The sequence below is a fragment of the Octopus sinensis genome, linkage group LG1, assembly GCF_006345805.1.
Source record: "Octopus sinensis linkage group LG1, ASM634580v1, whole genome shotgun sequence".
Taxonomy (NCBI): domain Eukaryota; kingdom Metazoa; phylum Mollusca; class Cephalopoda; order Octopoda; family Octopodidae; genus Octopus; species Octopus sinensis.
Window position 1 is genome coordinate 100,724,196 of NC_042997.1, and position 27,690 is coordinate 100,751,885.

The 27,690-nt window shown below is 37.0% G+C and overlaps 1 protein-coding gene across 1 annotated transcript in view; it reads left to right on the top strand.

Moving 5' to 3' along the window:
- LOC115218646 (multidrug resistance protein 2-like) overlaps positions 1 to 27,690 on the top strand; it is a 98,739-nt gene that overhangs the window by 55,216 nt on the left and 15,833 nt on the right. Inside the window, exons 16-25 of the mRNA XM_036503341.1 lie at positions 2,484 to 2,584; positions 8,366 to 8,512; positions 9,958 to 10,047; positions 12,382 to 12,459; positions 15,570 to 15,653; positions 16,768 to 16,971; positions 21,333 to 21,433; positions 22,166 to 22,306; positions 25,213 to 25,369; positions 27,237 to 27,434. Of these exons, the coding sequence (XP_036359234.1) occupies positions 2,484 to 2,584; positions 8,366 to 8,512; positions 9,958 to 10,047; positions 12,382 to 12,459; positions 15,570 to 15,653; positions 16,768 to 16,971; positions 21,333 to 21,433; positions 22,166 to 22,306; positions 25,213 to 25,369; positions 27,237 to 27,434 (1,301 nt within the window). The remainder of the gene's footprint in view (positions 1 to 2,483; positions 2,585 to 8,365; positions 8,513 to 9,957; positions 10,048 to 12,381; positions 12,460 to 15,569; positions 15,654 to 16,767; positions 16,972 to 21,332; positions 21,434 to 22,165; positions 22,307 to 25,212; positions 25,370 to 27,236; positions 27,435 to 27,690) is intronic.

Consider the following 27,690-nt stretch of genomic DNA (forward strand, 5'->3'; position numbering starts at 1 on the left):
CCTCAAAGCATATGTAATCTGTTTGACTGACCAGGCAGTTCCCGTTGGGCTTCCCAAGAAGAAGAAACACAAGCCCTGGGTGACGAAGAAGGTTAAACGAGAACGTCGACTCAGAGATATTGCTTGGGCTGAATTAAAAAATCTGGATTCGACTGCAGCTTTTGAGGTGTACAAAACTCAACGAGACCGAGCCGTGAAAATTGAAAAGAAAGAACGCTTCAGTTATGAATACAAAATCGCGGCAAATGCCAGTAGCAATCCAAAAACCTTCTTTGCCCATGTCCAGCGGAATTCCCGCTTGAACAACCAGATTGCAACGTTGGTAGACTCAACAGGCGTATCGATTGAGGACCCTTATCAACAGAGTCAATTATTTGCCGAGACTTTTTCAACTATTTTCAAACAAGATGATGGTCGTGAACCCTCTCCATTTGATAGATCGGTACCTCCAATGCTTCGATTGGTCATCACGCGGAACGAAGTCAAACGTGTTATTCAAGGCCTCGATGCCAACAAGGGTCACAGCCCTGACGGCATACACCCACGGGTTATCAAAGCGTTGGCTCCGGTCATCTGCGAGCCCTTAACACGACTATTCAATATGTCATTGGCGACGGGTGTTATACCTGCAGACTGGAGAACAGCGATAATCTGCCCAATTTTCAAGAAAGGGAGCCGCGAAGACCCGCTTAACTACTGACCGGTTTCCCTTACATCAATAATCAGCAAGATGTTCGAAACCATCCTTAAGAAAAGTATGATGCTCCACCTCCTAAACACAGCCTCTATCTCTGATTCCCAACACGGCTTCGTGCCGAAGAGATCATGCTTGACCAACTTACTAGTAATGGAAGAATTGGTGACGCGCATCCTCGATGATAGTGATGCTGTTGACATCGTTTTATTGGACTTTGCCAAAGCTTTTGACTCGGTAAACCACCGCCTATTACTTGTCAAGCTTCAAGCATATAGTTTCCATCCGGATATTGTACGATGGGTTGGTGCCTTCCTCTCAGATCGCTCCTTCCAAGTCCAAGTTAATGGTTCGCGGTCCGACGTCTCCAGTGCGAGCAGTGGCGTGCCTCAAGGTTCAGTGCTTGGGCCCTTGTTGTTCTTAGTCTTCATAAATGACTTGCCCGACGACCTCACGCAACACACCCTTCTATTTGCCGACGATATCAAACTGGTCGCTCCTCGCGGTAATATAGAGGATCTTCGTCGATGCCTCCACCAAATTTGGAAGTGGTCAAACGATTGGGACCTGTGTCTGAACGTGTCAAAGTGCTGTCATCTGCCTGTCGGCTCTACTCCTGCAACTCAACTTGATTTCGAGCCGGGTCGTCTGCTGCTGGAGAGGACCGATCAGGTAAAGGACCTGGGTATCTTGGTGGATTCCTCCTTTTCGCCTTCGGCCCAGTGCGTCCATGCTGCCAACAAAGCACGCGGAATTCTGTTCTTGATTCGACGGTCATTCGGAATGCTCACAGTAGCCATATTCCTACCACTCTATGTCACGCTGGTGAGACCCATATTGGAGTATGGGATTCAAGCCTCTTCTCCTTATCTCCTCAAAGACATACAGCATCTCGAAAGAGTCCAGAAGATGGCTACCCGCATAGTTCATGGTCTCAAAAATTTGTCCTACGAAGAAAGGCTGAGGACGCTCGACCTTTATTCTCTTGAAAAACGCCACTGCCGTGGTGATCTCATTCTCGCCCACAACATCATAAGCGGAAAGTGTAACCTCTCGAAAGAGCTGTTCTTCACTCCTGCTCCAGAGCGTCGGCTGCGGGGTCATTCCAAAAAGCTCTACCTGCGACGATTTCATCTCAATCGAAGGAGAGGAGCTTTCTCCGTCTGGGTTGTGGATCCGTGGAACAAGCTGCCAGACGAGATGGTGAAGATGCCGACGACCGCTTTGTTCAAAGCCTCCATGGACCTCAAGTGGCCTGAACTCTTTACATGAACACCACCCTGTACTTAACTCCATGTCCCCCTACATGGCCTTGCTATTTGCTTTTGAGCCAAATTAACTAACTAACTAACTAACATATATACATGTATTATTAATCTTATAGTTAGGATGGGAGATAGTACTCCTTTTAGATGAACTTCAATGCTGATGGGAGGGAGGTATCATAGAATTGGAGACCTTGATCGAATGATTACAACAGTGTGGACTCTGCTAAAGGTACCCAAGATGCCAGATGGTGAAGTTAAACTGAGTGAGTTATTAAATCTACAACCAAAGAAAAATACAAAAAAACCCCAAATTAATAGATTGCTTGAAATAGACATCACTAGAGATTTCTCATTCAGCTCATGAAATATTTGAAAGAAAATCGGTTCTGTTGTGTGTTATTAACTCGGTTTCTGCATTAAAAAAAATGAGATAGGGAACTTCAGTTGTGAGTGATTGAAGTCAATGAGAATATAAGTCTAATCAAACATTCACATTCAATGGTTTTACTTTCATTTTGAAGAGACGGAAAAAGACAGCGCATCCAAACATCCACTTGTAAAAGCGAAATCACTATCATTGGATGATGATGGAGAAACAGAAGATGAAGCATCCTTAGAAGAGGTTTGACATATTTTAAACTATGTATATTTATGGCAATGGTTTTCAGTCATTTCAATACATGACTCTTATCCACTCTTCAAGAAGTGAAAACACACACACACACACACACACACACATGTTTGTTTGTGTGTGTATGTTTCTTCACAAACATAAACATGAATCAGTTTATGTTTGTGAAAATAGGTTAGATTATGAGTATCAAAGATATTGTTATGTTTCGGGGACGGTCAACATAGTAGCTAAAGTACCCCACAAGGCAGTACCATGGAGAGCATCCATCAAATAGCTAACTCCATCCGAGTATTAAAATAATGGTAGATTATCCTAGCAAGCATCCTAACTGTAGGCTACTGGTCTTAGACACTGAACTTTGGCTGGAAACTAACAATAATAAGTTCCAGATCCTTTATTTCCTCTATGCCAAACCCATGGCCTCTAAATACCTGGTCCACAAAAATACAGCTATTACAGACAGCGGCAAGTTCAATATTCAAATGGCGGATTTGGTGAGAGTGTTCCAAAAGAATTAGAAAGACACACACAACACGTCATTCACCACATGCAGTTCTCTAGCTATAGCTAAATGGACAAGACTAGAGTGTGCAAAGGAGCCAGAGCTAAGTACAAGGCTGTCATAGAGAATGATGCAAATAAGGTCTGCCTGCTATAACAATAACACTCCCACCACCCCACTTCACAACATGACGACTAAAGACAGAGTGGTAGAAAAAAAGACAGATACAAACAGTATAATACATAAACCAATATTCAAACACGCACACACACAAAACAGTCATACACATATCTAAGATGAAATGGGAAGAAAAAAGAGAGATAAAATAAGAAAAATAGAAAGATAAATAACTAAATAAATGAAAAATGAAGAAAAAACTAAATAAAAGACATGGATATAAACAGTATAGTAAGCAAGCCCCGCCTCACAAAACCTGCACAAAACACATAGGCATGCATACACACACGCACACATATACAGATATAGACTCAAATGCATGCACAGATAAGAATAAATACAATAGAAAGGCAAAATGGACTAAACAGGACAGGAAGAGACACGTGGGCTGGAGAGTTGCTGAAGAGGTCACAGGATGTGTGACAAAAGATTTCCAGACATAGGTCATAAAATAAGAACAGTAATAGCATAAACTTGAAGTGACGAAGGAATATATAATGCATGTGTTTATTTGGCAAAAAAAAAAATGAAAAAAAGAAAAATGACCATCTCCTGAAATATAACAATATCTGTTTCAACATGTCTTCACATCAGGTATCTTGTAAAACAAATACATAAACATAAGAATATTAAAGGATTGTATATATATATATATATATATATATAAGTTTAATTTGTCAAAATATTTTCGTCGCTATAAGACCGCGACCTGTTCACTGACAAAAATCCGTGCTGCATCTGAGAAAGTAACAGTTAGTTTGTCATATATATGTACATATGTATTTGTGTATGTATGTATACATGCATATATGCATGCATGTATGTATGTATGTACGTACATACGCCTGTGTGTATGTATGTATGCATGTATGTGTGTGTATATGCACGCACATACACACTATAAACTTAAAGCTATAAACCTGTAATATATATATATATATATATAATAATAATGATAATAATAATAATAATAATAATAATAATAATAATAAATGCCCTGATGCAGTACCAGGCAATGGCTCTCATGGCTTCTGATCTTAAATGATTGGAAGTGTTATCATGTACATTGTTTTGTCTTGGTATAAAAGATGGGCTACAGCAAATATTCTGCTCAATACCACAGATTTGCTTGTCAGTTGTTTGACCTTAACCAGTTGAGCATGTCCCTTAGTGGCTGACGATATGTGCATCTCTGATCACGAGCAGAAGTAGTGGGGGAGCATCATAGCCATGTGTTGAGAGGGATTCTTTGGGGTTTGAATAATTCACCTCTGGAAACATGGGTGGTTCTTTCAACATCCTTAAACAACCCTTATTCAGGGACCGTTTGAGCGGGATGGGCTACTCAACCTGAAGAAAATTCTACCTGGGCCCCACCTGCAAGGTCATGTGCTGTTTATCTTGATATGAGATCACCATGTCGAGCACATATGGTTGTGATGCATGTGCCTGGTGTGCCTTTATCAGACGGGTAGTCATGATGGGTATATTGGGCTTCGTATATTTTACCCCAGTGTCACTTTGATGGCATGAACTGCTCTCTCACTCAATAATAATAATAATAATAATAATAATATTAGGGAGTATAACTCTAAACTTACAGGGAAAAATTCAATTTAGTATTAAATCAAATTTCACAGTATAAATATATAAAATATAAATTAGAGATAAAACCACTATGTATGCAACTCAAACAGTGATAGACATAAACCAAAACATAAATAATAAATAATATATTTTTTATAAAACATATAACTTAAAACTAGATCTCAAAAAGTATGAATGTATGTTATATATATAAACAACAACAATAAAAAACCAAACAAGAAAACAAATTTATAAAGACCATATAGATAATTCATTCTCAACACATGAGTATTACTTTGAATTTGCTAATATGTTTTGTTTTTATATTCCCATATGAAACTGATACAGTAAATAAAACTCATATCTAGTGCTCATTTTTCACCTCAAGCAAATTTTCAGAAACAACCCATGCTAGATAATTCTCACGCTCATTAAAGAAAATAACCATTGATTTCACAGCAAACATAACTCTACTGACCATCCCCTTCTAATACATAATATACACATTATTTATCTTTAGTAAATCTTTGCTGTTCATGATTTAGTCTGTATTTCAATTTCTTTCCCAATGATGATGTCTACTCTTACGTTGAATCCATGCTCACCATACCCAATGTTTTCACCTGAATATCAGCAACAAAGCTCTTTAGTTAGCAGCAGCAAAGCTCTTTAGTCCTTCTTCTTCAAATTCTGTCTTCTCTATTATTTTAAGACAATATATTGCATTTACTGCACTCTGAACTCTTCCAACAGCTAGAAGTCATTCAGGTATATTCTGTTCTACTGAACAAATCTGACACATCTAAGTAGTGACTGATGTTATCCCTATAAGTATGTACATTTACTTCCCTCATGAACCAATTACTGCAAAAGCTCCAAGCGATTTACAAGCTGCGGCTCTGTAGCTTTAGTAGCAGGGAGAGAGAGAGAGAGAGAGAGAGAGAGAGAGAGAGAGAGAGAGAGAGAGAGAGAGAGAGAGAGAGAGAGAGAGAGAGAGAGAGAGAAAACGAGGAAGGGAGTGAAAGCAAGGAAGAGAAAAATATATATTTAGAGAGAGAGATAGAGATATAAAAAAGAGAGAGAGAGAGAGAGAGAAAAAAGGGAGATATAGAAGAGACAGAAAAAGTGATATAGAAAAGAGAGAAAGAGAGAGAGAGAGAGAGAATGCAGCATATAACAGCTCTATTAATTTTGCTTAATTCACCTACTTACCATTCGTAACTATGGTGACTGTGTAGCAAAATGTAAATAGAAATAAAACAATTTTGCTTCAAGAAACGTAACTTCTCTAAATCTGCCAACTAACCTGTCCTGTCGACATGATTTTCAATACCTCAAAGTTGATAGAAACAGTAGTAAACAACATCCTCTTTTATAATTATGAGTTGTTCTCCATCCTCATTGATGAGCACTGTGTCTTCTGTAAAACAAATTTACTGAAGACTTGTTTTCATAACAAATGCAACAACTGTTTTTAACCCTTTCATTACCAACCCGGCTGGAACTGGCTCTGGCTTTGAGTACAAATGTCTTGTTTTCACAAGTTTTGAATTAAAATCTTCCACCAAACCTTAGTCACAATTTATGTTCCTAACACTAGCTGAATGTTAATATAGGAGGAAGAATATGATATATAACCGTTACAGAATTATATATTGATTGACCTAAAAAAAGTCACTAATTTGATTAGCAAACCTTTTCTCAGTGACACACTGCAACCACTGGCCCATCAGCATGATGTGTATTCATTTGTCTTGGCTTACCCGAATTAGCAAGATATGCTCTAATCCTATTGCTTTTCTTACCTATCAAAGATTGTTTCCAAACACTATCTTAAACACTTTACCTAAAACCATCTCTTTAGAGCTGTACTCCCATGATTCCTCTTCCAGTTACTTGTATGTATCAATTTACAAATATTACAATTGAACATCCTCTCCATTGACTAAGTAAGACACTTTTCTAGTATATATTTGTGCTCTTGGGACCTATTGATTTAAGGCATAAAAATTTACCTTCAGGTAGCTGGCTCTGCTCAATCTGTAGAAAAGGCATAGTTAGAAACTATAAGATGTAACCAGTGTAAGCTATGGACACATAAGAGGTGCAGCAATATCAAAGGAAGGCTAACTGGGAAGATAGATTTTGTATGTGGCAGATGCTCAGGAGCAATAAACAATAAAAATGTGCAGAGAACAACTTCCTCCACATTCCAAGGAGAAAAGCTAGAAGTAGTTGATAACTTCTATTACCTAGGTGACCAAGTCAGTAGTGGGGGCGGGTGCACTGAAAGTGTAACTGTTAGAATAAGAATAGCCAGGGCAAAGTTCAGAGAGCTCTTACCTCTGCTGGTGACAAAGGGCCTCTCACTCAGAGTAAAAGGTAGACTGTATGACGCATGTGTATGAACAGTCATGCTACATGGCAGTGAAACATGGGCTGTGACTGCTGAGGACATATGTAAGCTCGCAAGAAATGAAGCCAGTGTGTTCTGATGGATGTGTAATGTCAGTGTGCATACTCAACAGAGTGTAAGTACCTTGAGAGAAAAATTGGACCTAAGAAGCATCAGTTGTGGTGTGCAAGAGAGACGTTTGCGCTGGTATGGGCATGTGGCGAGAATGGAAGTGGATAGCTGTGTGAAAAATTGCCACACCTTAGCGGTTGAGGGAACCTGTGGAAGAGGTAGACCCAGGAAGACCTGGGATGAGGTGGTGAAGCACGACCTTTGAACATTAGGCCTCACTGAGGCAATGACTAGTGACTGAGACCTTTGGAAATTTGCAGTGTGTGAAAAGACCTGGCAAGCCAAGTTACACCCCCTATGCCAGGGGTATAATGAGTCCTTCATTGGACACTAAACTCTGCTTGTGAAGACCTGTTGAGGCAAGTGAAATAAAAATCAAATCAAATTCACAAATTCGATGACTGGAACCTGTGCCTGTGGAATGCTAAGAGCACCATCCGAGCGTGATCGCTGCCAGAGAAGCAGACTGGCTTCCATGCTGGTGGCACGTAAAAAGGCACCATTCAAATGTGATTGTTACCATCATCGCCTTACTGGCACTTGTGCTGGTGGCATGTGAAAAACATTCGAGTGAGGTCGTTGCCAGTGCCGCTGGACTGGCTCCTGTGCAGGTTGCATATAAAAAACACTACTTGAGCATGGCTGTTGCCAGTACCACCTTAATACATTCACTGTGTAAATGAAATGAATTGTTTGCAATGGTGAATTTTTGAAGCCAATTCATGACTCATCTTGCTGAAAGTTCTATGATATTCTCACGAGAACCAGTAGAAATTTTAAAACCACAAGGCCTTAAATTTATGCAGATGAATTATGAACTTGTAGGATATTTTTTTGTCTTTCCAAATGCGTTAATCAAAATAAAATGGTTTCCTATGGGAACCAAGATCAAGACTCGGTTTGACTTACTATATGAATCTATCACAGTTCTTTTCAGATAAAATATTGGAGATTAAAATTTTTTTTTTAACTTTAGGAAAAGAATCTACCAGAAGTAGGTACTATGAGTATTTTGAAAATGAACAAACCAGAATGGCATTACATTCTCATAGGAGTTATTGCTTCTTCCATACTTGGTGCCATCCTACCAGCCTATGGATTATTACTTGGTGAAGTTATACATGTAAGTATAATTAGATCTGTTATAGATTACATTAATTGCTGATGTGATGGATTTAAGTTTTGGCTAGAAACTTAATATAAAGCAGTGACTAGAATTATATTTAAATACATTTTCACTGTATACCAAAGTTACTTTGATAATTTACTGTGATGTTTGATGATGCTCATATTATAACAATGACTATTAGTTGCACATTTGAAATGATTCATTCTAAATAAAGAAAATCTATGTACATACTCTTTCCTTGGAATGCAACTGCTGAGGTAGCAGCTCTCGTCAATAATCTGATTGAGGTTCATTGTTAAAAGTATTAGATCTCTGCAAATTATGGTTAGAAAAATTTAAACCATGTTTAAAGAAGTGTAAATATTCCACTGTCTTATATAGTTATCTGTTCTCAGTTAATTTATTTGAAAAATAAGTGGCTGTGTGGTAAGTAGCTTGCTATCCAACCACATGGTTCCGGGTTCAGTCCCACCGCGTGGCACTTTGGGCAAGTGTCTTCTGCTATAGCCCCGGGCCGACCAATGCCTTGTGAGTGGATTTGGTAGACGGAAACTGAAAGAAGCCTGTCGTATATATGTATATATATATGTATGTGTGTGTATGTGTTTGTGTGTCTGTGTTTGTCTCCCTAGCATTGCTTGACAACCGATGCTGGTGTGTTTACGTCCCCGTCACTTAGCGGTTCGGCAAAAAAGACCGATAGAATAAGTACTGGGCTTACAAAGAATAAGTCCCGGGGTCGATTTGCTCGACTAAAGGCAGTGCTCCAGCATGGCTGAAGAGAGAGTAAAGAGTGTATTTGTCAATGAAGGCAGTCAGTATGCTACAATGTACATTTTACGATAAGCCATTTATCCCTGATGCCAACATAAGATAGAGATATATGTGTGTACAAGCATATTTAATATGTTAGTGTACATTGAAACATGGGAAGACCACTGCTATGAAAACTGTCTCTGGAAAGAAATTTTCCCTATAAACAATGTATAAGAAGAACACACTGCTGGGTTATGAAGGACATTGTTAAACCGTGAGATACCTGTTTCTGCATCGTTATGCTTCATCAGTATGAACACCAAATCCATTGACCATAGCCTGCTAAGAACTGTCGTTCTAATATTTAAGCAGCAAATAAAACATTTTCTGATGTGTGCAAAGCTTTGTCAAGCAGGAATTAATTAAAGTAGAGATATACTAAGCAGTGATAATTAAAATATAGTAGTGCACACTTATATTTAACATGTTCATGTACACCTGGCCTTGGAAAGACCTCTACTTATTCCTTTCATTTTAATTAAAGGACCATTATCTATCTGTATACCTATCTGTCTGGCTGTCTGTTTGCCTATCTATCAATCTAACTATCTGCCTGTCTTCCTGTTTGCCTGTCTGTCTGTCTATCTATCTATCTATCTATCTTATCTATCTATTTATGTCAGCATATAGGAGGTGATAAAGATGAAATTCACAAGTTCTGCTTGCTGTTTGCTTTAGCTGGTGTAATGTCCTTCATTCTTTATTTAATACAGGTAAGTGAATTTATGAATATCTATTTAATTTCATTGATATTAGTTTATGTAGATCTGAGGATTATCTTGTCTTGAAACTGCTTCTAATTTTCCATAGATACATGCCATGAAGATAGAGTCTTTGGAGTTTTCTTAACTGAAGAATTGGTGAAAGCCCTTGTCACATCTTATTAATTTTTGAATGTGATGTTGTTAGTTCCTCACCTGAATGCAACCCCATATCAGGTTCTTTAAAGCAGTGTTGTGATTTGCACTAGTATTTTCATTCTTAACAGTCCTTAGACTCCCTTCGGTCATGAATGACCATGGGATTGCACCTAGAAAGTTTCCATCTGAGACACAAGTTTGGGCGGGGCTGTTTATGGAAAACCAGCAGTCACCCATGCATACCAATCTCCCCTCTCCATGCCACTGATATTATTCAAGGGAAAGGCAACTCATTTCTACAGATGAGTGAACTGGAGCAATGTGAAATAAAGTGTCTTGTTCAAGAATATAACATACAGCCCGGTCTGGGAATCAAACTTACAAACTCACAATTGTAAGCCTGACTCTCTAACCACTGAGCCATGCACCTTCACAGTAGTAATATGTATCAAGAATTAGATTTTACTCTCAACTGCTTTATTTTTATGTTGATTTCATATCATCTGCAAGAAGAGCAAGATCATCTGCATAGTCGGCATCCAATATTTTTACTGCAGGATGTCTTCTTCTTTTAGCTCTCTCGAGTGTAAACCCATAATCTTTGTTGATGTCGATGGATATATGTCAAACATAATCCAGGCATATTACAAACAGGTATGGAGACAAAGTGTCTTCTTGAAGAACACCAGCATGAATATCAAAAGAATTCAGGGTTCCCATCAGATGGGTGCACTTTTGCTTGAGTGTTCTGATAAAGCATCTTCACAGAGACAACTGTCTCTCTAGGAACTTAATCTTTCTTGGCAACATAATCCTATAAAGCAGTGACTGTATGGCAGTCTTCTTACCATCATTTGGTAATCAGAGAAGGTGCATGTTATGCAGGACACTACTGGAGAAGCAAGGAGGAAATATCCAGCGATCTCATTCTCTGGAAACCCATACATGGACATATGTAAGTATCTGCAGACCAAGAAGAGCATATATTGATCAAATCATGGAAGACACTGGACACAATATTGAGGATATGAAGACTACAAATGGAGACAGAGACATCTGGTGTGGAAAAATTGTACTAGTATGGGCAAGTTGCCTGACTGGATAGATAGATTCCATGTTGTACAAGCACTGTCAGTATAAGGGACCCAATTTTGTTCTAAATATGCAAGGGGGAAAAATAAGTAATTTCCCCCTAGCATTGCTTGACAACCGATGCTGGTGTGTTTATGTCCCCGTTACTTAGCAGTTCGGCAAAAAAGACTGATAGAATAAGTACTGGGCTTACAAAAGAATAAGTCCCGGGGTCGAGTTGCTCAATTAAAGGCGGTGCTCCAGCATGGCTGCAGTGAAATGACTGAAACAAGTAAAAGAGTAAAAGAATAAAAGAATATGTTCTTCAAATTAGCTTAACCTAGAAGAGATTCTCGCATCACCAGAAGCAAACCACGTCTTAATAAGCGCTTTTATCTGCTAACTTAGTTGTATACAGTTACCCCTTTAGCATTCAGATTACTCTGTCAAATGTAATGCTTTTTATTCACGTTGTTTTGAATTAATCATGCATTACCTTGTAGCTTGAGATTTCAATGGTGCGTTTGTATATTTTTAGAATGACATTGTAGGGTAGGTGTAAGAGATTGAATCTGGTCAGTTTTAACATAAAACAAGTAGAATATTTGGGCCGGATATGACCAGATTAGATGCTAAAGGGTTAACTATCTTAGTCTTATTTGTTTTTTTTTCCCTTTCTCCCCAATGAAGACAGCCTCTTTATAAAAAAGTCTATGTTTATTTTATTAATTACTGCATGGAATTATTTTGTTGTTTGGTCACATAATATCAAAATGAAAAAGATGTCAGATTTTTTTTGCTACATTTTTGCTAAAATGCAGTTGTCACTTAATCATTGAAAAAAACAACAACTGTAACTGCAATGATTATATATTTTAGTTGCAAATGTGAAACATAAATGCATTTTTCCTTATTACAAAAGGCTGAAATATTTCTTGCTAAAATCTTTATCGGCGAATGCCATTGACAACTAAATTTCATAAATTGAAAGACACAAAAATCACAGGAACCCGATTTTTTTCTCCCACTTAAATTTTTGGTCTTCAGATTGAATGTCAATCAATATTTGTAAATGTTTATTGATGCCAGTCTGAAAATAATATTATTTAATTTTAGTATTCTATGTTTGGAATATCTGGTGAAATGCTAACTATGAGGATACGGTCCAGATTATTCAAGTCCATTCTACATCAGGTAAGTGAATTCATTGAATAAAATGAAATATAATAAAATAATATATATATATATATATATATATATATATATATATATATCAGCAGTGGTGCCCAGCATGCCGCGGCCTTCGGGCTAAAACATTTTTAAGGATTTTTTAAGGATTTTAAGGATATAGGTATATATTTTCAGAAATGTACTTGCATAGCAAGTGACCTGATCTAAGATCCTGTGCTGGAACGAAAACAATTGCAGCGTGGAAAGTGTTTATAGTCCATTTAAGAAACACACAAAAAGCGTTAGATTAACTTCAACATTTAAATTCAATTTGCCAAAATATTTTCATCACTTTGAGACCGCAACCTGTTCACTGACAAAATTCCATGCTGTTCGGAGATGCAGCACAGAATTTTGTCAGTGAACAGGTCATGGTCTCAAAGAGACGAAAATATTTGGCAAATTAAATTTAAATGTTGAAGTGAATCTAATGGTTTTTATGTGTTTCTTAAATGGCTTATAAACACCTTCCACGCTGGAATTGTTTATATATTTTCACGTTTAGCAAAATCAGTTGAAATAACTTTTGGATTGATATTATGCAATGGCATAGAAAGAGTTCTCTCTCCCTGGGAGCGAATCCATTTTGGTACCCCACCTTAATTAACAGGTATTGTGGAGTCAGAGAGAATTTTGTGCTTCTCCACACTAGTGCTTGCAAGCAATTTCCATATGCTTTTGAAACAGAAAAGAAGTGAAAAAATTGAATGGCTTTGAATTTAGTAACATATTTTGTGTTAATCAAACACAACACCTATTCCTTCTAAGCATATTAATTATAATTTGCCATTATGTATTTCCTAAAAGCTTCTTGTCAAGTGTCATGTTCTAGGTTCACAAAATTTCATAACCAACTAGCTGAAAATTAGCTAATTGGAATTAGTAAATTTAAATTATTTTTACTTGTATCCAAAAGCAAATCCTAAGCATTTCACAAGACTTTCTCCTCACCCTTTCTCTTTATTATTACTTGTTTGGAGAATCTATAACATTTATAAATAAATGCCTTGAATAATGCATTATAAAGTATGCAAACCATTGACTATGCAGATCATAAATTATAGAAATACAGTGGTAGAGAGCGTAACTTTTGCAATAACCTTGAAGGTTCTAACTGTGTTTCACTCATGTTTTGTAGGTGGAAAGAGTGATAACATTCTCTTGAAATGTATGCATAAAATTTTACATTTACGAATTTGTGTTGCCAGATTCCTGATATGAAGTTGTGTGTTGAAACAAATATTGTATTTTGGTATGGTCACTTTTTTTTGCCAAATAAGCACATGCGCTGTATATTTGTTCTTCACTTGTTTATTACTGTTTTTATTTTAACTCATGTCCATTGTCTGGAAATCTTTAATCACACATCTGTGACCTCCTTAGTGACACTTTCTATCTGCTTATTCCATATTCTGGAATGGAATAAGCAGAGCAAGAGCACACAGGAAGACGGAAGGTGTCACTGAGAAGGTCACAGATGTATGACGAAAGATTTCTGGATAATGGATATAAGTTAGAATAAAAATAGTGATAAATGAGTGAAGAACAAATACATAGTGCATGTGTTTATTTGGCAAAAATAAATTTAAAAAAATTGGAGTGGTTGGCGTTAGGAAGGGCATCCAGCTGTAGAAACATTGCCAAATTAGACTGGAGCCTGGTGCAGCCTTCTGGCTTCCCAGAACCCCGGTCGAACCGTCCAACCCATGCTAGCATGGAGAACGGACGTTAAACGACGATGATGATGATGATGATGAATATCTCAAAATACAACAATATGCATAAAATATTGGCATCAAAGAAAACTGACCAAAAATTTAAGTTTTACTTATATATAACTTTTTACAAAGAATTTACTAATGCAAAAGATGTTGAAAGGCAACTTGAATATGGTAATGTACATTTTAACTGGTTTGGTTTAGGGGAAGTAGCTTTGCTTATGGCCTTCCTAGGTCCTCCAAAACTGCTCAGATAGTTAACATTTCCTCTAAGCAGTTGTAAGTCAACAGCTACAGGAAAAACATATGTAGGGAGTGCATTCTAGTGGGATGTCATTTAGAGGAAAACTGATTAGGTATGGTGGTTAATTTGGTTTTGTGGGGTTAAGATGGTAAGCTGGCAGAATTGGGTAAAATCCAGGTGAAAAATTTAGTGGCATTTCATCCATCTTTACGTTCTGAGTTCAAATTCCACTGAGGTTGACTTTCAGGGTTGATAAAATAAGTACTAGTCGAGCATTGGATTTGATGTAATTGACTTACCCCCCACCCTTGAAATTGATGACCTTGTGCCAAAATTTGCAATCAGTACGGCGTTGTGAAGGTTGGATACATATGGGTGATGAATGAGTAGAGAGTGCCTGTAAGAGGGTGAATGAAACTGGTCAGTTCTGACATGCAGAAGCTACCATTGTTTGCAGTGTATTATAAAAAAAGAAGAGGTGGAGAAGACAGTACATCTGTGATCCAGAAACTGAAGTGTGTTGATGAACAATACATGTTACTCAATCAAAATATCTTTCTTCAAATACTTTCTCAAATGACAGAGTGTGTAGTAGTAACACTATCCTAAATATTGAAACAATACTCCATTGCTGTCTCGACCTGAGAGTTAGTAGTTATTCATTAATAGCTTTCAGAACGTTGTAAATTCTATCCTCTAGGTTCTTTTTCTTTCTCTTTCTTTCTTATATAGCATGTAATGATCTGTTATTGTCCATTCATATTCTTTTGTCTTATATATATATATATATATATATCAGTCAGTTGTCCATAAGTCAGTAAAAAAGCATGCTGTAAAAGAAATTTTTATTTTTAGCTGTTATATTTTATGTAGTTGAGTAGTATATCCTTAGTTGTATATAGTCGGTCAGAAAGTTACCAGTGACTTAATGAGTACTATTGCACTTGACAATATAGGTGACTAATCAGGTCTGATGAGTTGTCTATATATATATATAAATACATATTGATTGATTGATTCATCGAGAATGTGTGTTTAACATGTTATCTGTTACGTATATATGAATGTAATTAAGAATTCTATGTTTGATACATCTAAATCTATTTTGTTAGGAAATGTCATGGTTTGATGATAAAAATAATAGTACTGGACATTTGTGTACACGATTAACAGTTGATTCTTCACGAGTAAAAGGAGTAAGTACAAATACTAATTAAAATATGCTTTTTTTCATTTGTAAATCCAATTAATTTTCTCAGACTTGCCGACCTTTTCAGATATTTTAAATTATTAAAGTTTTTGAACCACAGTTTCCTAGGATTTATGTGTAGTTATTATCAGCTAGTTTTAACCACCTAAAAAAATCAAACATAAATAGAACAACTAACAAAAATATTATTGTTTTGGTAAGGATAACAGAATAATTGTCTGAAAAATCCTGATTTTGCATTACACTATGACTATGATATTGCAAATCTTCCTTTCAGAACTCAATGATATGAAGTATTTTATGAAGTGAATTTGTTGTTTAGTTGTCATCTTCCTCAAACAACAAATAACACCATTCCTCAGAATGTTGTTAGCTTGGCTAAAACTATCAGAATTTCGGAGTTGCAATTGACAGGCAAGCAATTTGATCAGAGACCGCATATTGAAACTGAAACTAAAGTGAGTTCAGCATCAAAAGCACAAAAAACTATTAACTTCATTTAAACATGCATTTTACTGTGTAACAAAATTTTAATGATTTTTTGTCTTTGGTCAATATGTGTTATTTCCTGTGTGCTTCTATCTAAAAATCAAAGGAAATGACTACTATTCCATTAGTACTTTGCTTTTGTGACCTGTGGCCATCAATGTTTTGAAATTGGCCTATTTTCCATTACATTTCAGACAGATTCAAGGCTGAGTTGCTGATGCAGAAATATCATTATAGCAAATATTCTGCTCAGTACCACAGGTTTACTTGTCAGTTGCTTGACCATAACCACTTGAGTATGTTCCCTAGTGGCAGACAATACATGCATCTGTGATCATGAGCAGGAGTAGTGGGGGAGCATCATAACAATTTGCTGAGAGGGATTCTTTGGGGTTTGAATAAATGTAACAAAACAAAGTTAGGAAATAGTGACTATTTTTCATACATTCTAGAGGTAAGCAAATAGGAAACAACAGTTGCTATCCAAGAACAAAAATCATATTACACAGTGTTATTTGGTGTCAAAATTTTTATTGTACAAACTGTGACATGGTCACTGACTAAATTACACTGCATCCTTTTAAAGATTGCTCTTTATTTCTATGAGGCAGGCTAGTGGAGTAAAGCTTGGATTGTCGGTACAGATTCTTGGACATATGCTAACAGCAGTGATTTGTTGTTTTATATATGAATGGCGCTTAGCGTTACTTGTTTTCGCTTTCGTCCCGGTTATGGTATTTGCTTCTGCACTTGAACAGAAAATGTTTACCAACTCACTAAGTCAGAAATCTGAGTTGCTGGAGGAAGCAATAAATGTGAGTAATATTTTACAAATTCCTTTTTGTTGGTTTAAGAAACATTAACTGCATGTTAAAGGTTCTTCCAAGCTGATACCCTGTTCTATCTACCTACCTACCTATTACACACACACACACACATGCACATACAAACACATATGCATGCACACACATATATGTACATATACATGTATAAATGTGTGTATTGTCATATAACCAGTCAACAAGGGTGCACCAGTTATGGTCTGGGGCACTAACCTCTACATGGAGAGGGCATTCAAACAGCATTTTGTTGCCCCTTACCCTCCAACCCCACCCTTCCCATCAGTAGCACATATCCACAACCATCTCTTCTGTGATCTTCCTATCGCCACCCACTTCATTGTCCAAATTTCTCACACCTCTACCATCTATTTCCATTCTACAATTCATAAACACAACAACTCTGGCTGCCCCATCGTCTCAGCATGCAACTGCCCAACAGAACTTATTTCCAAGTATTTGGGTTTCATCCTTTTCCTCTTAGTTACTCTCTTCTCATCCCACATCTACAATACCTTTCGTACCTTCAATTCCTTTTATTTTTCTCCTGGTCCTTCACAGTTTCTCTTTACCATGGATATGAAATTACTCTATACTATTATTATTCTTCATAATGATAGTCTCCTACCACTCCAGTGCTTCCTCAACAGTTGCATCATCCTTGAATCCTAATACACCTACACTTCTCTGCCTCATTAGACTTGTACTAAATCTCAGCTGCTTCACATTCATGGGTGAGGTCTACCAAGTTGCTGCGGGAGTTAGAATAGGCTCTAACCTTGCCAACTTATTTGTCAGCTATGTTGAGGATCAAATCTTCTTTGAGTTCACCAGACTGGCCCCAGAGCTATAAGGCTGTTATCTGGACAATTGTATTGTCACAGCTTCACTCTCTCGTAAACATCCGAATAACTTCATTTCATTCGTTTTCTTTTTTTATCAATCCCTTAAATTCACCCGTCTCTGACACCTCTGTTAACTTTTTAGATATCTCAGTCTCCATTAACCTATTTAATCACTCTATCATTTCTGCCTTCTTCAAACCTACCGATTTGTATTCCTACCTTGATTTTCCTTCCTCCCATCCTTATCGCATCAAACGTGCCAGTGTCACATAACCAGCCCACTCAAAAGTACCTTGGATTGTAGGACGATATGCCATGCTTGAGGAGACCTATTGAGTCAAGAACATCAACATCAGCAATATCAAAATCAAAACAAATGGAAATTATAGTTGTGAGCCCTGTGCCAGTAGCACATAAAAAGTACCATCTGAATGTGGCAGATGCCAGCGTTGCCTTGACTGGCTTCTGTGCTGGTGGCATGTAAAAAGCACCATCCAATCATGGTCGATTCCAGCTCCTCTGACCCCTTGTGCCAGTAGCACGTAAAAAGCACCCACTATACTCTTGGAGTGGTTGGCATTAGGAAGGGCATCCAGCTGTAGAAACACTGCCAGATCAGATTGGAGCTTGGTGCAGCCTCCTGGCTTCCCAGGCCCCAGTCGAACCGTCCAACCCATGCCAGCATCGAAAACGGACGTTAAATGATGATGATGATGAGGAAGAGGAGGACATACATCATATACATATATTTTTTATAGGAGTAAATGTAAGGACAAGCAAGTTAGGCAAGTCGATATACAAAAAATATTGAATACATTTAATGCAAAAAATGTGCATATGTATACATATAAAATGGTTTGACTTACACAAAATAGAAATGATATCCGGAATTAAAGGAGTTGAATAAGAGTTTTACAAGTCCAAAAGCTGTTTTGGGGAGCTTGGTGGTCAAAAATAATGATTGTAAATTGATTTCTCCGTCTTCAGGGAAGAATTGTACATTTGAGGTATTGTTAGAATGGAATTTAAAGAGGGAATGATTTTGTGGAGAAATAAGTGTATTAGAAAGAGGGGTTGCTGGGTATTTAGAGAGTAATGGGAAGAGAAAATAAATTTCAGGGTTAGGGTCAATAATGAGGCTAGTGAAAGTAGTAGAGGTGGAAGGTGGGAGTCTCCCACCTTCCACCTCTACTGCTTTCATTAGCCTCATTATCTATCTATATATATATGTGTGTGTGTGTGCATGTGTATGAGAGAGAGAGAGGGAGAACAATATAATTATTATTATTTTGTTGATATTGTTGCTGTAATGTTGATATTGTTGTTGCTGTTGTTGCCAAAGCTAGAAGTAACTCACTTCGTGTGGTAATTTTGAAAAGAATTGTTGTTTGCTCAAAATCTTGTTAAAGTGAACTTTTGATCTGATCATTCCATTTTGGACTGGTCATTCCATTTTCAACTCTATCTGGTGGAGGAGAAAAGCCTCCCTTTTCTTACACTGAAGCAATAGCTCTCTTCCATGAGTTCAAAATTCTAAATGAAAACCATAAGCAATAGCAATACTGTCTGTCACTCACTTCTGACATCAGGTACAGCAGCAGAAACAGCCATTCAAGAATTTGAACCTGGAGATCTCCATTTCCAGTGACTTCGAGGGCCATGTCCCAGTGGTGTTGGGCGTCAACGAAGAGCCCTCGACTACAACAAGATGACCAAAGTTTTTTTCTTTTTCCAAGGTCTGGGGTCTCCTGCCCCAAAGCCCTAGACCATCACCTAATCACCCTTACCCGTCTTGTTGCTTAACAACAATAACAACAGCAGAAACAACAACTTTATTATCAATACAATCTAGTAGTAGTAACAAGACAATGATTTGGAGTGGAGGGCAACTGCATCTAACATCAACAACAACAAATGCCTCCAATGCCACATCCACTGGAATCAACAGAAGCAACTTGTAAATGCACACACACATGCACAAACTTGTAAAACATCAAAAGCACTGCAAAGAATTGCTTCTTTGCAAAGGCCTCAAGAATAGTTCAATAAGGCACAGGAGTGGCTGTGTGGTAAGTAGCTTGCTTACCAACCATATGGTCCTGGATTCAGTCCCACTGCGTGGCACCTTGGGCAAGTGCCTTCTGCTATAGCCTTGGACTGACCAAAGCCTTGTGAGTGGATTTGGTAGATGGAAACTGAAAGAAGCCTGTCGTATATATGTATATATGTATATATATATATTTGTGTGTGTGTTTGTGTGTCTGTGTTAGTCCCCCCAACATCACCTGACAACCGATGCTGGTGTGTTTACGTCCCCGTAACTTAGTGGTTCGGCAAAAGAGATCGATAGAATAAGTACTAGGCTCACAAAGAATAAGTCCTGGGGTCGATTTGCTCGACTAAAGGCGGTGCTCCAGCATGGCTGCAGTCAAATGACTGAAGCAAGTAAAAGAGTAAGTTTCTCAAGAATTAGATAGCTGAGAAAGAAAGGAAAAAAAAAAAAGGTCACATGGCAAGATGACATGAAAGATGTATTAGCTGTACCCCAAAAGCTGGCTAATACCAAAGAGAAATATGGAGCTTTGTAGACTTTGTCACATGGAATGGATGATATGGAATAAATGTGAAAATGATATTCCTTTGAAAAGCTCACATGCAGAGGTTGTCTTCTGTCCCACGAAGAGTGAGAAATTTACCCTCATTCTAGCATAAATAGACTGGCAAATGGTAAAGGTGAAGGAACTGGATATGTGCAAGAATTTAACATCTGATAGTTAGGAGATTGAGTTGTCTAAGTGATAGAGGACATTACCCTCAGTATGAGGTGATATCATAAGGAAAAACCAGTTGGAAATTCATGTAGAAATCCTGTTCCACATATAATAGTCAAACCTTATGAACTACATGCTATAGTGGAGAATAGGTGGCTCAGGTGTGACATATATTGTAACACCAACCATTCCAGGGTCTTCTGTATGTAACAAAAAAACTAAGACAACATAAAGCCACACTACTGCCAACATGGCACCCATAACATCAACTGCAGCAGCAGCAGCAGCAACAACAGCAGCAGCTGCAGTGACACTAGATTGATTAAATTGATTACTTCATTCCCCAATATTCCTGGCCTTGTTTTATCTTTTATCTTTTTCTTCAGTCATTAGACTGTGGCCATGCTGGGGCACCGCCTTGAAGTATTTTGGTTGAATACATTGATCTCAGTACTTATTTTATCTGTAAAACTTGGTTCTTATTATACTGATTTATTTGCTGAACTGCTAAGTTATAGGGACGTAAACATATTAACACCAGTTGTCAAGCAGTGGTGGGGGACAAACGCATACACAAAGACACACACATGTGCCCAAGGTGCCATGCGGTAGGATTGAACCTAGAACCATGTGGTTGAGAAGCAAATTTCTTACTACACAAATTGCACAACCACACCTGTTTCTAAATTGTTTTAAATTTCTTTATTTCTTTTCATTGTAGCTATCATCAGAAGTATTTCATAATATCAAAACCGTATTGTCATTGTCTCTTGAGAAGATGTTTTATGAAAGATGTTTGATCCAATTATATGCTAACAGCGAGTAAGATCAATAAAAGTTTTTTTTCCATTTTGTATTAATTCTGGACTAAAATTCTAGTCAGGAAATTGATTGGCTTTTAAAGAAAATTTAAGGTGTTGTTATTCATGAATTTATAACTCGCAACTTGAGTATCTGTAGAGTAAGTGTAGGTCTGAGCATCTCTGAATCAAACTTATTTCTTTAATCTAAATTTGAATAGAATGTTTCACTAAAAGTTTGTGTGAATGTCATTTGCCTCTAAGAAACATTATGCGTAGTAAGTAAAGAATGCTAGAGATATTTTGTTTTAGCTTTCAGACGTTAAATAAAGGAGTGCTTTATTGTTTTATTGTGATAGTAATAAGAAAGTCATTTACATTGTAACATTAATTATAATGAAGTTAAGTCAAGAATATGGTAAGCAAAGAACAAAGGTTGTAGAGTGGTGGTAGGTTAATTGCGAACCGAATTTACATTCCAGTTTTGATTCCAATTGAATAAATTCCTTCCACTTACAATTCATATTAAAAAAAAGTTTCACTGTTGTAAATATCCTGGGGAAATTTTTCTACCAGGCTAATTTCTTTGCCTGCTACAATAAGTTAGCATCTTAGGAGTTTGCCAAATACCAACAGATGTAACAAAATAATTAAAATATTTTGACATACAAGATTTTTCCAGATAGAAATGCATAAGATTGTAAAGTTCACATTATGTGTTTGTTTATCTCTCTTTTTCCCTTTTTTTTTTCAGAGAGAACATGAAATCAACTTATAAAACTGGAGTAACTTTTGCCATGTCTCAATCTATCATTTATCTATATTACGCATGTAATTTCTATGTTGGAAGTGTATTGATCTCAAAATGTCATATGAACTACGTGGAAGTATTCAAGTAAGAAGTAAACTAAATTTTAATATCAGTTATTTCTCACCATCATTAAATCTTATGGGAAATAGATTCTATTAAGAGTTTCAACAGACTGCGAGTTGGTAGAATTGTTAACATGTTGGACAAAATGCTTAACGGCAGTTTTACTGGCTTTACATTTTAAGTCCAAATCCCACCAGGGTCATCTTTTCATTTCATCCTTTCTGGGTTGATAAAATAAGTACTGGTTGAGCACTGGATTGAACCAGCTTTCCTTTGCTTAACTCTGTGCTGAGTTGTGGCATTGTGAGTGTCATCCATGTACACTAACTTTTTTATGAGGCTGTGCTTGGTTAGTGTATCGCTATAAAAGGGGGTTGATCTTTTGAAAATATGTCCATCAGAGAATAAGCCAAATGTTTTATAACACATACAAAACAGTGATTGGAGTTTTTGCAGATGTATATAGAATCTCTGTGTGCCTTCATACAAGGGTAGTTTACCAGTCTTAAGATCTATTGTGTTAGATATTATTAGGTTGGTACTAATACTCATATTTAAGCCTTCACAAGTTCTTCATAAACCCTTCATAAATCTATTTATGGCTCAGATGGATTTATGAAGAACTTGATGGACAGAGTTACTGTGTGAGATTGTCAGGCCAATATCTCTGTGTAAACTGGTGGTGCTATTAAGTTAGACGTGGCTTGGGCCAATACTGGCTGAAACCTGTCAAAGTTAAACTGAAGATAATCGTGAAGTTAGCGCTCTTAAAGCATCAATGATGAACAATCCATGTGATCTTTCAAATCCATGCTGTCATAGCACTTCACAGAGAGGTCAAGTGAAGGCTCACTCTCTGTTTTGACCCTGTAGGAGCTATTGTATAATAATGACTTCTTAGTGTTCATCACATCTTAATATGCTGGTTGGTAATTGAAGTGAATTGCTTATGGAAGTCTAGGTTTTCAGAAGGAAAAGTTTCGATGTGTTGATATTAAATTGGGAAAAGCTGCCAGTGATCTTTATCTTCAATACCATGGAATGACTTAATAATTCCATTGACAAGATGTCCAATATGTTGAAATTAATAGCATTGAGGATGCATTAACTATCAACAGTAATCTTTTGAAGGTGTTAATTAGCTTACTTTTGGGATTTATGGAGGATATTGGTCATGTGATCAATATTTGCAAGGTGGGAGGGCCTCACTTTATTTTTTTAATAGGAGGCAAATTCCTTTACTTCAGTGCTTGTAGTATTGTGTATTGAAGGACTGTTTTAGTAATGCACCTGTGAATTTTGAACTGTTTACATACATATAACACACACACACACACACACAAACTCAGACACATGAAAACATATACAAACATGTGTGAGTGTGACTATGTACGTGTTTTAGAATTTTGTTTAGAATTATATTCTCTGGCTCTTTTGCATCCTCTGACATCTCTATAATTTTGATTATCAAAAGCTGCTTTCATGCATATTTCTGATTTATGATCTGCGTGCAACAGATTAGCTTCAATTTTTTAACTGTTAAGAATACTGTTATTTCTTTGTATAAATCCTCCAAGCGTACAGTTACTACCTATTAAAATTTTCACCTTAATATGTATAATATGCAAATTGGTGTATCCATTTGTGTCACATGGCGAATCCTAGTAGGTATTTAAGCAATGTGTTTGTGGTTATCTGATGAAAAGGTAATATCCCTCAAGATATGCATGTTCACTCATTAACTATTTAAAAAAAATAATTTGGTTGCATTCTTTACAAAGACATATCTGTTTATGAAATGCCATAACTCACAGCTCTGTGGCTGTGTGGTAAGAAGCTTGCTTCACAACCACACGGTTCCAGGTTCAGTCCTGCTGCACAGCACCTTGGGCAAGTGTCTTTTAATATAGTGTCAGGCCAACCAAGGTCTTGTGAGTGGATCTGGTAGACGGAAACTGAAAGAAGTCTGTCATATATATATATATATATATATATAGAAGCACTCCGTCGGTTACGACGATGAGGGTCCCAGCTGATACGATCAACGGAACAGCCTGCTCATGAAATTAACGTGCAAGTGACTGAGCAATCCACAGACATGCGTACCCCTAACGTAGTTCTCTGGGAGATTCAGCGTGTTACAGAGTGTGACCAGGCCGGCCCTTTGAAATATAGGTACAACTCATTTTTGCCAGCTGAGTGGACTGGAGCAACATGAAATAAAGTGTCTTGCTCAAGGACACAACGTGTTTCCGGGAATTGAACTCATGACCTTACAATCGTGAGCCGAATGCCCTAACCACTAAGCCACGCACCTTCACACACATATATATATATGTGTGTGTGTGTGTCTTTATATCTGTGTTTGTCCCTCACCACTGTTTATCAACTGGTGTGCTTATGTCCCCATAACTTAGCAGTTTGGCAAAAGAGACGAATAGAATAAGTAATAGGCTTTAAAACAAGTCCTGGGATCAATTCATTCAACTAAATATTCTTCATGGCAGTGTCCCAGCATGGCCACAGTCTAATGATTGAAACAAGTAAAATAAAAAAAAATAAACTTAAAACTTTCAAAAGTGTTATGGCTTATCAAATTTCTTTTTTTACTCTCCCAGTTATTAGTTTTACACTTTGAACTTGTAAGAGAAGAACAGTAACTAATAATATCGCTTAAATATTTAAAACAAAGTCACAAAAATATAGTTTCTAGTTTCTGAAAGGGATTTTGCTTATCTCTGCCATTGGTAAGCAAGGAATGAAAATGATATGAAATTTTGTTACGTATTTTCTGATTGAAAATTGTATTCTTTTTCTGTATCAATTTATCATGGTATGCTATATGGAATGTTTGTCTATATCTTCTATTAAACCTTTATAGAGACTTTATTGATTACAATCTTAATTATGTATTCATTAATTTTCAGAATATTATGTGTAATAATTATTGTGATGATAATAATTGGACAACAGGCTTCATTAATCCCAGATGTGACAGAAGTATCAGTTTCTGCAGCAAGAATAATGAATTTGCTTGATCAATTGCCTGCAATTGATATGTATTTAGAAAAAGGAGACAAACCGGTAATTATCTGCTATCAGATAAAATTCTTATTTTATCAGATAAAATTCTTATTTTATCAGATATCTGACTTAACTTTGACATATTAATGTTCTAAATATTGAGTATATTTTCACCTTAAATGTTAATTAACCTGTGGGTGCAGTTTAAGAATTATTTAAATTTTCAATAACTTTCTTACTATACATCAATAAATATATATTTATATTTCTGCATGTTCACTTTGTGATTTGATCACTAATGTTTTGGAAAATTACGACGACTGCCAAGGAGCCAGAGCGAGCTTCAACAGAGGGAAACATGTTGCATGTCCTCCCCTGTTTCTGCCACTGAAAATATTTTCCTCTTACTATAATAATAGTGCTCCATGCTGGAGCACCGCCTTTAGTCGAGCAAATCGACCCCCAGGACTTATTCTTAGTAAGCCTAGTACTTATTCTATCGGTCTTTTTGCCGAACTGCTAAGTTACGGGGACGTAAACACACCAGCATCGGTTGTCAAGCGATGTTGGGGAGACAAACACAGACACACAAACACAGATACAAATATATATACATATACATATATACGACGGGCTTCTTTCAGTTTCCGTCTACCAAATCCACTCAGAAGGCTTTGGTCGGCCCGAGGCTATAGTAGAAGACACTTGCCCAAGGTGCCACGCAGTGGGACTGAACCCGGAACCATGTGGTTGGTAAGTAAGCTACATACCACACAGCCACTCCTGTGCCACCACTTGCGTCATTTCCCAGAATATTGGGTGACTTGTTCAAACATTCTCCTTGTTGAACAATAATAAACATTGCATTGTTCACACTGCCACTCCAGGTGAACTTATTTTAGTCACTGTCGCTATTGTTGCTGTCTAACTTTAACTAGATAGTATTATAGCTTCCCTCACCCGCACTGGTGTTGATGTAGTCTTGTTTTCATTGTTATTGTGGCTGTAGGGTGAGTAGCTTGCTTACCAACCACATGGTTCTGGGTTCAGTCCCACTGCGTGGCACCTTGGGCAAGTGTCTTCTATTATAGCCTCGGGCCGACCAAAGCCTTGTGAGTGGATTTGGTAAACGGAAACTGAAAGAAGCCCGTCGTATATATATGTATATATATATATATACGTGTGTGTGTGTGTTTGTCCCCCAACATTGCTTGACAACCGATGCTGGTGTGCTTACATCCCCGTAACTTAGCGGTTCGGCAAAAGAGACCGATAGAATAAGTACTAGGCTTACAAAGAATATGTCCTGGGATCGATTTGCTCGACTAAAGGCAGTGCTCCAGCATGGCCACAGTCACATGACTGAAACAAGTAAAAGAGTAATAGTTTTGAATTTTGTCAGTCTCAGATCAATGAAAGAAGTAGACAGTATTCAATAGGGATTTAACACTAGTATATTATTATAACTGTTCTAGAGGATATTATTTTTAGTCTATGCATCAGGAAAACACGAGTGCAAAGTTTTGAAACATTTTGAAACTATAACCAAAACCTTGTTGTTTAGCAACATACAGCACTTCCAAGTACTGGGATAGATCAAGTCAGCTTTGCCATTTTTGTTGAAATTTGTCTTTTCATCAACATAATAGTTTCAGTTTAGGCATAAGACAAGTAGTTTTGAGGGAAGGGGTTTAGTTGATAAAATTGACCCCAGTACCTTATTTTATTTTAGATAGTACCATCAACTGGTATTTTATTTTATCAACACTGGAGGGATGAAAGGCAAAGTTGACCTTGGTGGAATTTGAACTTAAAACATAAAGTTCTGGAACAAATGCCGCAAGGCATATTTTCCGATTCAATAGCAATTGTCAGCTCTCTACTCTTCTTTATTATGAATGCTATTCGTTTTTTCTCTCCTTTTTAGGATAGTTTTAAAACAAATATCCAGTTTAAAGGCGTTGAGTTTCGTTATCCAAGCCGTCCAAATATAAACGTTCTCCAAGGTTTGAATCTTGATGTCAACCAAGGTGAAACAATTGGTCTCGTTGGAGAAAGTGGTTGTGGAAAAAGTACTTGTATGCAGTTAATTGAAAAGTTTTACAAACCAGAAACAGGATCAGTGGTACGTAGTCTATGTTTACTAATATATTGTTTACTAATATATATAACATGCTGTGTCTTTCAGGGTAAATTTGTAGCATAAATAGAAAGAGATTAAATTTTGTTTGTGTACAAAAAAAAAGAAGAAGATATTTAGTTTATATTCAGCTTCACATTTTATAACACACGAAGATGCTATATCACATGAACAGATAAAATTAATGCAAACATTCGCAAATTTATCAGTTTAGTCATTAATTACTTCACAAATAATGGTA